The sequence below is a fragment of the Garra rufa genome, chromosome 10, assembly GCF_049309525.1.
Source record: "Garra rufa chromosome 10, GarRuf1.0, whole genome shotgun sequence".
Taxonomy (NCBI): Eukaryota; Metazoa; Chordata; class Actinopteri; order Cypriniformes; family Cyprinidae; genus Garra; species Garra rufa.
The window spans coordinates 9,079,037-9,095,057 of NC_133370.1; the positions used below are offsets into that span (position 1 = coordinate 9,079,037).

The 16,021-nt window shown below is 36.2% G+C and overlaps 1 protein-coding gene across 1 annotated transcript; it reads right to left on the bottom strand.

Annotated features, from left to right (window-relative positions):
• Positions 1–1,842: 1,842 nt before the first annotated feature.
• Positions 1,843–15,337, bottom strand: abhd17aa (abhydrolase domain containing 17A, depalmitoylase a). The gene is made up of 5 exons (XM_073849334.1): positions 15,181–15,337; positions 13,610–14,068; positions 9,020–9,214; positions 8,729–8,908; positions 1,843–6,682 (listed from the first exon to the last, which is right to left on the bottom strand). Exons 2-5 carry the CDS (start codon positions 14,041–14,043, stop codon positions 6,463–6,465), a joined length of 1,029 nt encoding a protein of 342 aa, XP_073705435.1. The 5' UTR covers positions 14,044–14,068; positions 15,181–15,337; the 3' UTR covers positions 1,843–6,462.
• Positions 15,338–16,021: the final 684 nt, after the last annotated feature.

Consider the following 16,021-nt stretch of genomic DNA (forward strand, 5'->3'; position numbering starts at 1 on the left):
AACTTCTATAATTTGTTGATACTTTATTTTTTTGAAAAAATTCCACTTCTGCAATAATCTGCCGATTGTCTTCTTTAAAAAGAGACCAACCTTAGATCTGTATTCCAAAGTGTTCATGAATTACAACAATTGAAGTTTGGATAGTGCACTTTCATGCCTATTTTAAAAAATGGGGGTGACAGTTAAGGGGTTAATGATAAAAAAACAGCATTTTACTAAGCATTCTTTTACAAAACATGCCAAATATATTTTTTAATGTCAGTTCTCTAAAATATAGTAGCCTTATATCACACTGAGAGACATTTTTAGGCTAACATGGATTAGTGCATTCAACCTCTGGAGTTTTGTGCAGTTACTGGAAAAAACTATACTCTTTTAAAACCAACTGAACTACCATCATGCTACTGAAAATACGGTAAAACAGTAGCATCACCACGTTTACCTAGATACTCCTCAAAGCAGTTAAAGGATAATATTTAATAAGCTGATCCTCATTTTCATTATTTTATGTCATATATCTGAGAGGTAACATCTCACAATTCTAACTTTTTTCCTCAGATTTCCTCAGAATCTGCATTTCTGAGAATAAAAAGTATGGATTGTGAGATATAAACTTGCAATTACCTTTTAAGGTTTTTTTTTTCACTTCATGGCAGAAAAGGCCTTTCATATGTCAATTTTCATTTAGTTTAATGATGTACTAAAATAAATAAAACCAAATAATAGAAAAAGATAAAAACTATATAGACATATATAGAGCATATTTAAAATATTAATAATAAAGATGATAATTGTATCTCAATTATACAAAATAACACCTCAGTGTAAAAGAAAAACAGTATTTTACTAAGCATTCTTCTACAAAACTGCTTTAAAATGCCACACATCTTTTTTTTTACTGTCAGTTCTCTAAAATAAATTAGCCTTCCAATTATCAAACCGAGAGGCCTTTTAGGCCAGCATGTTGGATTATTGCATTCAACCTCTGGAGTTTGAATGCAAAACTCATATATTATGATATTATATGACATAATAATCCAATGTCACATTAAATGTGACATAAAAATTCTTGTAGTTGGTTTTAATCATGCTACATTGCACCATGCATTGAAAAAAGGTGGCAGTTATGGAAACACTATACCATTTTCTAGCAGTTAAAGAATAATATTCAATAATTCTAAGATAATCAGCACCAATTCACAGAAATGTGACCCTAGACCACAAAACCAGTCATAAGGGTCACTTTTTTTGAAATGAGATTTATACATCATCTGAAAGCTGATAAGATTTCCATTGATGTATGGTTTGTTAGAATATGACAATATTTGACAGAGATTTGAAAATCTGGAAAATATTCTAAATATTGCGAAATTCGCCTTTAAAGTTGTTCAAATGAAGTTCTTAGCAATGCATATTACAAATTAAAAATTAAGTTTTGATACACTTACAGTAGAAATTTACGAAATATCTTCATGGAACATGATCTTTACTTAATATCCTAATGATTTTTGGCATAAAAGAAAAATTAGAATTTTGACATGCAATGTATTTTTGGCTATTGCTACAAATATACCCCAGCGACTTAAGACTGGTTTTGTGGTCCAGGGTCACAATGTTGTTAATGGACAAGAGGCTAAGCAATTTCTTACAAAAAGTTTAAACAAATTTTAAGTCTGATTCAATATTGTAAAACAAATGTTACTTTAGTAAACATCTTGTTTGTGCCCATTAAACTGCAGGCTCCTAAAGGCTAGTCATTAAACAACCCATATCATTCCACCACTAATCGCTATGAAAACAGTAAAAAAAAAAAAAAAAAAAAAAAAAAAATACCACCATAACTTTACAGCTTTCCTTTATTACTCAACCACAGTACATCACATCTTCCAGCTAAAAAAAAGAAAGCATTACCCAACACACACAAAGCATCTTACATCATAGGGGGACACAGCATCAGCTCTTTATACAGACGTGTACCTGGAAATATACAGGAATCTTCTTGCAAATCTCAATACAGATATGTGACTTAGTCTGACTAGAAATACAGCAAATTAGCTTTATAATCGCTATACAAAATTGTGAGTATTCTACAGTTCTCAGATAAGGTTGTGCTGTGTCAATTAAAAGTGTAAATCTTTCAAATGATCATCATGTGGAGTTTTGTGAGAGTCTGACAGAGAAATTTGACTCCCAGCTCTCAGAGTCAAAAGTTTGATATTATTGCTTGGTTGTTCAGAAATGTAAATACTAACCCTTTTCATTAGAGCTCTAAAGCGCAAGTGAAAAAAAAAAAACATCCTAACATCTTTTTTTATATATATTAGGCTAACTATTTATTCTCGGAAAGTCATATATACACTGAAATTCGCACACTACAATTAGTCCGTTTTCTTTTCATATCTTAGTTATTACATGCATGCTGAAAGTGGCAAACCACCGGCTTTAACACAAAGTTTGCTATGCTCATTATGACAGATGTCAACATGAAATATGAATTTTCCTGCAGTCTATGGTTCCTATGATTTGTTTTACTGGCAGCATTTGAGGACAAACATGCAGTGTGTTATCAGCCAAATGAAAGAAAAAAAAAAAAGACATGTTCCTGAGTACACACTGCTTTTTTTACAAGAGTTAGGGTCTTAAAAAATTTCAAAGTTTTAAAAACCGTCACTTGCACTACAGACGTCAGGATAAAAAACGACTGACCTTAAGGGATGCATAGCAAACTATATGCTGAAGTGGTTGCCAATGCCCTTTTAAAGCGATAGTTCACCCAAAAAATGAAAACGCTCATCATTTACTCTCCCTCACGGTGTTACAAACACGTCAGACGTCTTACATCTGCTTTTTCTTAAAGTGAAAACATAGTGACCTAAATTTGATTGACACTCAAAATTTAAAGAGACAGTCCACCCAAAAACGAAAATTCTGTCAGTTACTCACCTTTATGTCATTCCAAACTTCAGAAACATAAGATATTTCAAAGAACGTTGATAACCAAACCATTTTAGTTCCCACTGACTTCCATTTTTGGACACAAAATACAATGCATGCCAATGGGAACCAAAACCAAACGGCTACCAGCATTTTTAACATTAAAACCAAAGTCATACAGACTTGGAATGACATAAGGGTGAGCAAATGAGGACAGAAATTTGATTTTTGGCCGATTACTCACTAATTCACGGAAGAAAAGTCATACAGATTTTCATTTTTGGCTGAACTATCACTCTCCAAGTCCATAAAATAAAACAATCTACATGTCCAGGCTACAAAGACACAGCTATTCCTTTAAAAATGGCTCTTAAACAGTGAAAGGTTTGTTCGTATTATAGCAAAGACTTGTCAACCTTATAAAAATAGATCTGGAAGTTCATGTTGAATATCCATTGACCACATAAGAGCATGTCTAGTACAGCGAAGCCGCTATAAATAGCTCAATATACAAACTGCGATTGGAAATAGCAAAAACGACAGTAATGTGATTTGATGACCTGGCATGCGGCAATATTAAAAAACCTGTCACGGTTGTTCCTCTCGCAGACATAAACACAGACAAGAGGTCAGCAGTGGATGGAGGTCACGACCCCGTTTTGAGACTGCTCTGAAAACTGTCAATCACACGTCAGTCTGGGGTCGAGTTCATTTACGCATCATTACATCAACGTGCACGAGCTAAGAGAACTGAATGCGGGAAGAACGTGTGATGTTTCGGGTCCTGTCGTTCAGGTCAGGTGCTCACAATGGGCAAACTCACGTCTATTAACCTCCGCCACAATTCAGCGTGTGGGGGAAAAAGGATCACAAACCTAAATATTTACAAATTCAGCCCCCATTTTAGGGGCTGGAAATGCCAGCTACTTCATTGTGATACATATTTCACAATTTAATACATCGATGCATCACAATATCATATCAACTGGACCTGGAAAGAGTTTTAATCTCTCCCGGATGTTTTACTTCACTTTGTCTTATAGAAGCGGCTCTGGTTTTAGAGTTTTTGCTTATTTAGACAATCTGTTTCTTCTTAAACAGATAAACAAAATGAATGAAGACATGAATAATTAGTGATAAAAGGATTAATGCAACATGGGGAGAAAAAAAAAAAGTGATGCACGACTGTTCAAAAGTTTGGGGTTGGTAAGATTTTGCTCTATATGGCTGAATTTATTTGATGCTGTAAAAACAGTAATATTGTAAATATGATTCACAATTTAAATGTAATTTATTCTTGTGATGGCAAAGCTGTTTTTCACTCCAGATGATCCTACAGAAAACATTCTAATATGATGATTTGTACCTCAAGAAATATTTAATTATTAATGTTAAAAACATTGTTTTTAATATCTGTGTGGTAACTGATACATTTCTTCATCAGTCTTTGATTAATAGAATGTTCAAAAGAACAGCGTTTATTTTAAATATAAATATTTTGTAAAATTATAAAGGTTTTTACTGTTACTTTTGATCAATCTAATGTGCCCTTTCTGAATAAAAACATTAATTTTTACAATAAAAATCCTACTGATCCCAAACTTATGAACGGCATTGTTTCTCCATAAATCCACGTTCTATCAGCACAGCTCTATTCACATCTTTAAAAACAGTGTTTGGGTCCCAAACTCCTTTTTTAAATGATATGGAAGCAAATGGAAAGGTGCTAAAAGAAAAATAAAGAATTTGGAGACACAAAACATGTAGAGACCTACACTACAAGTCAAAGGTTTGGAAGCTACTACTACGGTTGAAGTCAAAAGTTTACATAGACCTTGCAGAATCTGTAAAATCTTAATTATTTACCAAAATATGGAGAGGGATTATACAAAATGCAAGTTATATTTTGTATTTAGTACTGACCTGAATTAGATCTTTCACTTAAAAGACATTTACATGCTCACAATGCATTAAGAGCTGGGGGTGAAAACTTTTGAACTGAATGAAAATGTGTACATTTTTCGTGTTTTGCCTAAATACCATATTTTTTTCATTTAGTACTGCCCTTCAGAAGCTACAGAGGATACTTACATGTTTCCCAGAAAACAAAATAAGTTAAATTTACTCTAATCTTCAGATTAAAAAAGTTTTCACCCCCTGGCTCTTAATGCATTTTGTTTCCTTCTGAAGCATCAGTGAGTGTTTGAACCTTCTGTAATAGTTGCATACGAGTCCCTCAGTTGTCCACAGTGTGAAAAGATGGATCTTAAAATCATACAGCCATTGCTGGAAAGGCTTTAAACATGAAATGCTGAAAAACCACAGAATTTGTGGGACCTGAAGGATTTTTCTGAAGAACAGAGGGCAGTTTAACTGTTCAGGACAAACAAGGGACTCATGAACAACGATCACTAAACAAAAAAAAAAACAAAGCTGTGGATCATTCAGATAACAACACAGTATTAAGAATCAAGTGTATGTAAACTTTTGCACGGTGTCCTTTTTATAAATTCAACTATTATTTTCTCTTGTGGACTATATGTAAACGTCTTTTATGTGAAATATCTTATTCAGGTCAGTACTAAATAAAAAATAACATGCATTTTGTGTGTTTCCTCTTATTTGTCAGATTCTGCAAGGTGTATGTACACTTTTGATTTCAACTGTACTTATATTTTATCACTATTTTCCATTCTAGAATAATAGTGAAGTCATTAAAATTATGTAACGATTAAATCAAAACAGTCTTACATTTGAGCTTCTTCTTTGTCTAGATTCCAGCTCTGGACATTCATCAACTTCATGAGCAGCATCCTGGGATGGTTTTTGAACAGTATTGAAGTTTGCTGGTCTGACATATCCATTAAAAAGAGAAAATTCATTAAGGTTTTAATTTTGAAGAAATTCGTAAGTAGGCACAATGTATATTTGGGTTTATGAAAAACAAACTCTGTGTGTTCAAACTTTTGACTGGTAGTGTATCTCAAGATGCCTGATGAAGATGAGTTGATCTGAAATGAAGGTTTCAATCAAAACACATTCACACACACAGCAGATGGTCTAAAAAAGGTTAAACACACACACAAACACACATACACGCAATCTGTCCAGCAGAGAGTTCTTGTCTGAAATCGATGATGCTGTATTTTAAAACAGACTGGTCTTATGCTTATCCGCAAGAACTAACAAAAGAGAAAGTACATAAACACCCACGAGATAAGAGCTTCATAAAGAGATATTAGTCCTGTTCAAATGACATTTCATTTGTCCTGCTCACAAAAATCACAAGCCAAATCAACTGTGAGCAAGCGCCTCAGATGTACTGAGGTCCTGAGATCGACACTCACACATTCAGATCTTTCCGGTGTGAAGTCGAGGGGTCTTCTCAGTAGAAAACTCAGCTCCAGGCTGATAGAAACGAAAGAGTCAAAAGTTTACAGAAGAACAAACCCTCCGGAACCAAATTCAGTTTGTTTGTTTTCCATATCTGTCGACCGTTTATTGATGTGAGCGCAGCGAAGGGTGCGTTTACTGGGCAGCCACTTCCTGGCTGATGAATCGGCGCAGGCGTTCCAGGTATTGGCTGTAGAGCTCGATGTCATTGTGGCCGGCTCCTTCAACCCACAATGGCTCCACGGCCTTCGGGCAGCGCTCAAACAGGGCCAGACCGTGGGAGAAATCAATCACTTCATCCTCCGTTCCATGGATGATCAGCACCGGGGACGTGATTTTAGACACCTTCTCAATGCTGGGAGAGAATGAGACACAACAAAGAGCTGTCAAAAATCAGCCACTATTTACTCTCCCTATTAATGTTTCAAATCTGTACGACCATTTTTCTTCTGTGGTCATTAAAAGGACATTTGAAAGAACATCCTGGTCTTTTTCCAGGGCAATTGTACTCAAAGGAAAGGCACTTTTAGCCTTCAACTAGGTCACAAAATAACCATAAAAGTAGTTTAAATCAAAGGAGTGTATTCTCAAATCATACGGTAGTTTTGGGTTAGGAACAGACCAGTAGATAAACTTTTTTACACCCTTACACTCTCTTAAGATTTTTATTTGATTACAAATTGAGTAAAAGTATTTCCTCCAAAAATAATTTTAATATGCTGATATTATGCTTAATAAACATTTCTTATTATCAATGTTAAATACAAAAAACAGTTGCATTGCTTAATATGTTTGTGAAAACTCTGACAAAAAATTTTCAAGATTGCTTAAAGTTTAAAGGTGCAGTGTGTAGATTTTTGCGGCATCTAGTGGTGAGATTGTGAATTGCAACCAACGGCTCCCGTCCACCGCTCACCCCTCCCTTTACAGAAGCTACGGTGGCCCACACAGGATTAAGATGTCGTCGTTTTAGACAGCAAAGAGTAATTAGGTTTCTTTTAAAACGTAAATTAAGGAATTATATTTACTTAATAATTCAATAAAACGATGTTATTGTGAATATTACAGTTACATGTTCATCATTGTGTCAGTGTTTTTCCGCTAGAACAGCAGTGATGAAACGCGATCTGTAGAGCGGTTTGTCCGTTCAGGGCTACTGTAGAAACAATACGGCGACTTCCATGTGAGGGGACCCGCGGTGTATGTAGATATAAACTGATATTTCTAAGGTAATAAAAACATAATGGTTCATTAAGTAAGGTCTTTATACACCCCTGAAAACATAGTTATGTATACTATATTGCATTTCTGTCTAGAGATCATCTTAAATATTACACATTGCACCTTTAAAATAAAAGCATTTATCAAAAATAGAAAACTTTTGTTACAATATAAATGTTTTTACTCTCTATTTTAATCAATTTAATGCATAGTTTCTGTCAATTAAACTATACTACTCTGAACCATATAGGTATGAATACATTATGACAGAATCATAATTTTGTGGTGAAACACCCCTTTTGGTTAGTAAAGAAAGAGGTTATAAAATATTTATTTACCAGACCAGTGTAAATACTTCTGGAAGATGCCATAAACATATTATTGTGCAGTCAAAAAGCTAGTTTTTACATTGACTGCCATTCAAAAGTATTCTGACTAAATATTTTGCATTCAGTGCTAACAAAACCAAAATAATTCATACTATAGTAGATTTTTTACCACTACTAAATCACTCTAAATCTAAAAAAAATAAAAATATTCTTCCCTCTTCATAAGTATAATAAACAGAAACATACAGCTCTAAAAGAGGACATCAGATGCCAATTTTTTATAATTTTTATGATTTTTTTAGGGTCTTCATGAAATGTCAGCAACATACTTTGGTTAAAATTCCTCAATGGTCTTGTAAAACAACACTTTTCTACCTTGTCAAAAACAGCTCTGTTCACAATGAGCCATTTCGGTGCATGTCTCTTTAAATGATAATGAGCTGCTGCTTACTTTTTGTGTATTCTTAGCGGTATGGCGTCATACTGCTCAGAAAATCAAAACGGCTTAATAATTGAGACGGTTTAGGTTTTTTGGGGATTAAAAAAAAAAAAAAAGAGTGAATGGATTTTTTTTTTATTGTAGGGTGGTTGTGTCCATACACTGCTAAGACACATTTACATGCAAATTCCATGTAAAAGGAAATTTTGCATCCGGTGTCCCCTTTAAATCTGCCTGGATGAGCCATATTTGAAAACATAAGTCATATAAGCACACCTATGACCATAAATCAGTTGAGTTATTAATGCATGACCTTGAGTGGCCAACTACTTTAATGTATCCTAATATTCTAAATGGCAGTGCTAAGCACATCTTCGTCATATAAAGAGAAAGGTTTTCAGTGTTCACTGACTTGGGGAAGGCGTCAAAGCAGTACGTCTTCTTGGTGTCAGGGAACGCCACCCTCATGCCTGAGGTCAGGGGTGAGTGAAGTACCACGGCAGCGCACTCATAACGGGACGCCAGGTCAACGGTGGGCACGGTACCAATGCTTTGCCCGTACAGGATTATATTCTCAGGGCTGATGCCATACCTGAAGCAACACAAAAGTGATTCCACACATGAAGTAAACACCAAAGACACCTGATTTTTAAAATTGCACAAGTACAGCTGCAAGCTTTTTAGTCTTTGAATTCTGACAAACCTTGAGCGCAAAGCGTGCCACGCGGCGTCTATGTCTGCATACAGATTCTTCTCAGAGGGTTTCCCTGTACTGACCCCATAACCAGAATAATCATAAGAGAAGATGTTGCAGTTAATGCGAGTGCCAAGGCCGATGTAGAAGCTGCTCATCTGACCGAGATCCACAGCGTTACCGTGAGAGAAGAGCACAGTGTACCTGTAGCGCACAAAACAGGGACAGATTTAAAACTGGTTGTGAGATGGTTTGCATTTCAGAACATTGCAAAACAATAACATTTCTTGATTAAAGGGCTAGTTCAACCAAAAATGAAAATTCTGTCTTTAGTTATTCACTCTAATGTCATTCCAAACCCATAAGACCTTTGTTCATCTTCAGAACACAAATTAAGATATTTTTGATGAGATCTGAGAGCTTTCTGACCATACAGCAATGCAACCACGTTCAAGGCCCAGAAAGGTAGTAAGGACATTGTTAGAATAGAATAGTCAATAGTTACCAGTGGTTCAACTGTAATTTTATGAAGCTACGAGAATACTTTTTGTGTGCAAAAAAACAACAAAAATAATTTGAATTTTAACAATTCAAAAAATTGTGCAGATGTCTACGCAGGGCCAGAAAGCTCTCGGATTTCATCAAAATGGTCTTTATCTTCTTTCATCTTACAGGGTTTGGAATGACATGAGAGTGAGTAATTAATACCAAAGTTTCATTTTGGGGTAAACTATTCCCATCTACAGTGCCTTTTTTACGTTTTGTTACATTGCTGCATTATGTTAAACTGCTTTAAATTACTTTTTTCCCCTCACATCAATCTACACTCTATATACCATAATGACAAAGCAAAAACAGAATTGTCACAAGTTAGTAAGTCTATTCATAATAAAAATCCTGAAATAAGAACATTGCATAAGTATTCATACCTTTATCTCAGTACTTAGCTGAAGCACCTTTAGAGCCTCAAGACTTTTTGGGTATGATGCTGCAAGCTTTGCACATCAGCACTTGTCAATTATCGGCCATTCTTCTTCTTGCCTCTTCACCTGATGCACATTTTCAGGTTTTTCCAGAAATGTTCGAAAAGGTTCAAACCCAGGCTGTGGCTGGGCCACTCAAGGACATTCACAGAGTTGTCTGTAAGCCCATCTTGCTGTGTGCTTAGGGTCACTGTCCTGTTGAAAGGTGAACCTTCTGCCCAGTCTGAGGTTCTGAACGGCCGTGACTGGGTTTTCATTAAGGCCGTCTCAATATTTTGGTGCATTGAGCTTTTCTTCTACTCTGACGAGTCCTTCAGTCCCTGCTGCTTAAAAACAGCCCTATGCTTTAATTTTGGGATGGTACTCTGCTGGTGATGAGCAGTGCCTGCTTTCCTTTAAACTAGGGCCGGGACTTTAACGCGTTAATTTAGATTAATTAATTACACAAAAATAACGCGTTAAAATTTAACGCATTTTAATCGCACTTAGTTTTGCACAGCGGAACGTTTCTCACTGGATGAGATTCGGCGGACCGATTATACTGGAGCACCAACTAGCGTTCAGACAACCTGCGTCCGTCCTAAATGGTATTGTATGTCCCAGATCGTAGTATGTTTAAAAAAGTATTCCAAAGATTCCCGGATGGTCTACTACTTAACGATCAATGCACACTCTAACGGCTAATATTGCCCACAACACACTGCGCCGTGAACGAGGATTCGATTAGAACTACAAACACGCATAAAAAGTGTTAAAAAACTATAAACATGGAGGATATGCGCGACCAACGGACAGGTAGAGAAAGGGGTTTGAGTGATAAATAATCAGTGTGTAACCTGATAAAAAAAATATTTTTTAAATGTTATCCGCGTTATATTCCATGTGCAGCAACATTTATAATGATAGGTTTGGTCATTAACGTTTAAATGCATAATTAAGCAAACACAAGAGCAGAGTTCTCGGCATGAAAGACTCGTTAAAGAACGTGCCTCTTAATTTCTCTCTAATACGGTAGGAAATTAAATTAAACGAAATGTAGATAATGTTAACTGTGATGATTGACAAGGCAGTTTAAACAGTGACAGGATTCAGGTAACTAAGCAACAGAGCATCCATTAAAGAAGCAGTTATGACGAAGTAGTACGTCCCAAAGCTTGCCTACTATTCTGCTACATACTCAAAAGTATGTACTTTTCTTCACAAAAAGAGTACATACTTATAGGGCATAGTATAAGTAGGCGAATTGGGATGCAGCAAAACAAACCACAGTGAACATGGACAAAAAAGCTGATGGGACCGCTTTGGTTGGCCCTGTGGATGGAAATTTTGTTACAAAAAACGAATGGATGGAAGCGTCGATTTAGAGCATGGTTGTGTGCAAGCTATGCAACAAGGAATTCGCATCTCACCGCAGGACATCGAGCCTATTGCTACACTTAATGCCAATATTGCACTGGTCTGTTGGACTTGGTTGAACAAAAATAAACAATATTTTGTTGCTTAAGCTTATGTATTCAGTCATTATTCAATGGTATACTAAAAATCCATATAAAAAAACGTACTTCTCACTGTTCTCAGGTCAAATATTTATATGCGATTAAAATGTGATTAATTTAGATTAATTAATTACAAAGCCTCTAATTAATTAGATTATATTTTTTAATCGAGTCCCGGCCCTACTTTAAACATGATGCTTGGAATTGAGGTTCATCAGACCAGAGAATCTTGTTTCTCACAGTCTGAGGGTCCTTTAGGTGCTTTGTTGCAAATTCCAAGTGTGTTTTCATGCATCTTCACTGAGGAGAGGATTCAGTCTTGCCACACCGCCATAAAGCCCAGATCGGTGGAGTGTTGCAGTGATCTTTGTCCTTCTGTAGGTTTTTCCTATCTCCACATATGATCATGGAGCTCAACTAGAGTGACCATCAGGTTCTTGGTCACCACTCTTACCAAAGCCTTTCTCCATCACTTGTTCAGTTTGGCCAGGAGGCCAGCTCTAGGAAGAGTCCTGGTTGCTTCAAACTTCTTTTATTAAGGGTAACGGAGACTACATGTTTCTGTGAACCTACAATGCAGCAGATTTTTTTTCTGAACTCTTCCCCAGATGTGTGGCTTGATGCAACCCTGTTTCTGAGCTCTACAGACTTTTTTCTTTTTTTTTTATCCTCAGGGCTTGGTTTTTGCTCTGATATGCATTTTCACCTGTTAAGCCTTCTACACACAGTACGATTTTAACAATCCTATAAGATCATTGCTGATCACACTGTGCGACATGGATCTAATAAAATTGGGGTACGACAAGCATGTAAACCAGGGGTGCCCATTCCTGTTCCTGGAGATCTACCAACCTGCAGACTTTTGTTCCAGCCCTGCTCCAACACAGCTGGTTTTAATTATCAAGTGCTATCTAAAAGATTAATGAGCTGGTTTAGACGTATTTGATCAGGGTTGGAGCTGAACTTTGTAGGATGGTAGATCTCCAGGAACAGGGTTGGGCACCCCTGATGTAAACTGTACGATGATGACACCTACTGACTTGTAGGCTACGACACACGTTACTATAGAAGAATAAAACGTCAGCATGCGCTAGTGGTAAACAAAAAGAGCATAATCAATCACACTTTGGCAGTTGTAGTTTTTTTTATGTGTGCTGCAAAAAACTGAAAGCAGCAAAAGAGGAAGGAATAAGAGCTTGAGGTAAGCAGTTTTAAGTTTTAGTGCCATGTCGCGTAGATTTCATGTTGCATTTTCATTGGCTGGTCAGTAAGCGTGGGTCGTGGCAGCAAACACACCATGTGATGATCAGGCTGAATTTCTGGCACTGTCAGAAAATGATTGTAGGTTATCTTTGGTCGCAAGACCATGACAACGGCCCTCTTTGAACCTCTCTTACTGTTCGACATAGGACCACAGATAGTAAATAAAATCGCCACTATTGTTTCACAATGCCAATCTTTCGTCTGGGACAGCCGGAAACCGCGCAATGTGTTTCGGGCTTTAGACCTTTTATTAAGACGTGCGCCTTTTCAAATCATACCCATTCAACTGAATTTGCCACAGGTTCACTCAAAGTGTAGTAACATTTACAAGAAATATAAATGCTCCTGTTCTAGATTAGGGTATGAATACTTATGCAATAGTTTTTTTATTTTTAATACATTTGCAAAGATGTTAAAACCCTGTTTTTTCTTCGCCATTATGGTGTATGGAGTGAAGATTGATGTGAAAATAGTCATTTAAAGCAGTTTAACATAAGGCCACATCATAAAACATGATATGAATGACAAAAGAGGTATGAAAGCTTTCGCAAGGCACTGTAGTTATTGTTCCTGGTATGAATTGGCTATTAAGGTAATAGTTTACCTAAAAATGTAAATTCTGTCATTAATTACTCACTCTCATGTCGTTCCAAACCTAGTCTTTAGAACACACATAACAATATTTTGGATGAAATCCGAGAGCTCTCTGACCCTCCATAGACAGCAAGGAATGACATGAGAGTGAGTAATTAATGACAGAATTTTCATTTTTGGGTGAATTATCCCTTTAAAGACCTGGGTGAGAAGGCTAACACTAAAGAAGGCTTTTTACATGTACATCTTAAGCTGATTCTCACCTTGCGGATGGGGCACAGCGGATGTACATGCATCCCACCCTGTTGCCACGACTGGAGTGAGTGAGGAAGACCTCGGTTCCGTCCAGCTCCCTCTGGGAATACTGGAACTCTGCTCGCTCGGAGAGATGCAGCTTCCATCGACCTTCTCCACTCCTCTCACCAAAACCACTTCCTCCTCCTCCTCCTCCTCCTGCTACTCCTCCTCCACCACCACCAGCGGCTCCGGCTCCGGTTCCGGCTCCGGCTCCTCCGCCCAAACGGGAGCGCAAACCTGAGGCTCCAAGGTTAGAGATAACAGGTGAGGTGGACTCCAGGTCTGGCAGAAGAGTGTAGGTAGGCTCCGGGGGCAGGAAGGCCAGCTTCGCTGCAATCCGGCTCGGACAGGGCGGGCAACAGAACAGGCCGCACAACTCGCTGATGGATAAGCCGTTCATTTTCTTCTGCTGGAAATTAGAGATCCTGTGAAAGATTACACAGGTTTAATTATCATATTTCAACATCATTTACATAAGCCAATGCCAACAAAGCAATCCAGCCAAGTGAGAATGTCATTTAATGTTAAGGAGGGTTGACATTTAGATTAAAGGGAAATGTTGATTTGGTCATTGCAAGACAGTGCGATTAACCTTTAGAGACATTTTAACGGGGCACAGAAATTAAAGCTGCATTCGGGTCTGTCACTACAGCAAGGCTGACGTCAGGAGAGCTGCCCATATAATCACAAAACTAATTCACAGATCACATCTCAACATTTAACTTAATCAAGCATTAATTCAGAAAAAAATGATCTATGCATACAGCAGCTGGGTGAATATTAAAAAATAGAGAAAGAGCTTGCCTGATTTGATAATTATAACTACATTTTCATGTGTGTGGGGAAAATGAAAATACAAACGTTGATTTTAACCTAGAAAAACAAAATTTTAAGAAATAACATTACCAAACATACAAAACGAATAAAAAAAAACATACGATTTAATTTAGTTATGCAGAAGTAAACATGCATTAAAAATATTTTTAAATATTAAATACAATTACATTGAAAAAAAAAATGCATTAGTGGTCTCAAACTGACCTTTGGGCACAAATGCATGATGGCAAAAATATAAGTTACATGGTGATACTAAATAAAATAATTCTAATAAAATAAGAGATATGATTAAAATAAGATAGACAGATAGACAGACAGACAGATAGATAGATAGATAGATAGATAGATAGATAGATAGATAGATAGATAGATAGATAGATAGATAGATAGATAGATAGATAGATAGATAGCCTTAGCAGCACTGTATGGTACAATGTACAGTACAATAATTATTAAATAATATAAAACACGATATATACACAATACCATTTGCACATTATACGAATATGCATTAATTGCGCAAGTGTATTTTAAATTGCATATCGCATGTATCCAAATGATGCAGAAAAGTGCATTATTTTACTCTTTACATGATCATAAATAATGAATTTTCAAAGAATAATCCAGCTAATATGTATGCATATCTAGTCAGTTAGCACTAGCTGGATTTCTGGGCAAATAAATCAAAGACATCACTTACCAAAAAGGGTATAGTAATACAAAATGGGCTTTGGCTACCTATAGATACAATGAACGCTAACAGTTTGATCCGTATTGATTGGAAACAGGCAGTAGGATGACAAACATCTTGCTGATTGTGGCAGGAATCAGCCCGGCATTAGCACCCAACACTGATGTTTTCATCTGTCGGGCAAAAAACGAAGGCAGCGCCGGATGTGCCACATTTCACAATAAAAGCCCTTTAACCGGATGCAAAATAGAGGTTACCTATTTTTTTAAAAACTTTATTTAATTATTAACAATATAAACAAATAATACAATTAATTAAACATTAGTATTAAATATTTATTATTTGCTATATTGGCCTTACATTGCCAAATGTTTATATTATGGTAGGTAATGCCTAGATGATCTTGTAATCACAAATAAAATAGTTCATTCAAAGTTTTTATTTTTGGGGATCATTCATAGAAAAATTCATCATCATTCATTATCACTCTGTGATGTGTGAGAAGAAAAAGAACAAACAATTGGCATGTTCACTAAACATTTTGTTTATGATTTTAACTAAACAAACAAAAAGAGTCACGATTAACCTCTGTTATAGGCTTTACTTATCTCAAATTACTCCCTTATCTAGTATAGCCTACATTTGTACTGATACTGTATTATAAGTAACTTCATCATGACCAGATATGGAAAATTATCAAAGTGGCTTTACTCACTTGCACTAAAGTGTCTAAAATTCATTTCCAATAAAGAATTAAACTGTTTGTTTTTCAAGCATTACATTTGTTAAAACACCCAGATTGTTTCTTTAAATTTAATTTACACACCATATGTGACAGTGGACCACAAAA

Coding starts and splice junctions, on each gene's coding strand:
- abhd17aa (XM_073849334.1), bottom strand. CDS start 14,043: ATGAACGGCTTATCCATCAGCGAGTTGTGCGGCCTGTTCTGTTGCCCG. Junction 8,909..9,019: donor TGGCACGCTTTGCGCTCAAG/GTTTGTCAGAAT, acceptor GTGTTGCTTCAG/GTATGGCATCAGCCCTGAGA. Junction 6,683..8,728: donor TGCTTTGACGCCTTCCCCAA/GTCAGTGAACAC, acceptor ATTCTCTCCCAG/CATTGAGAAGGTGTCTAAAA.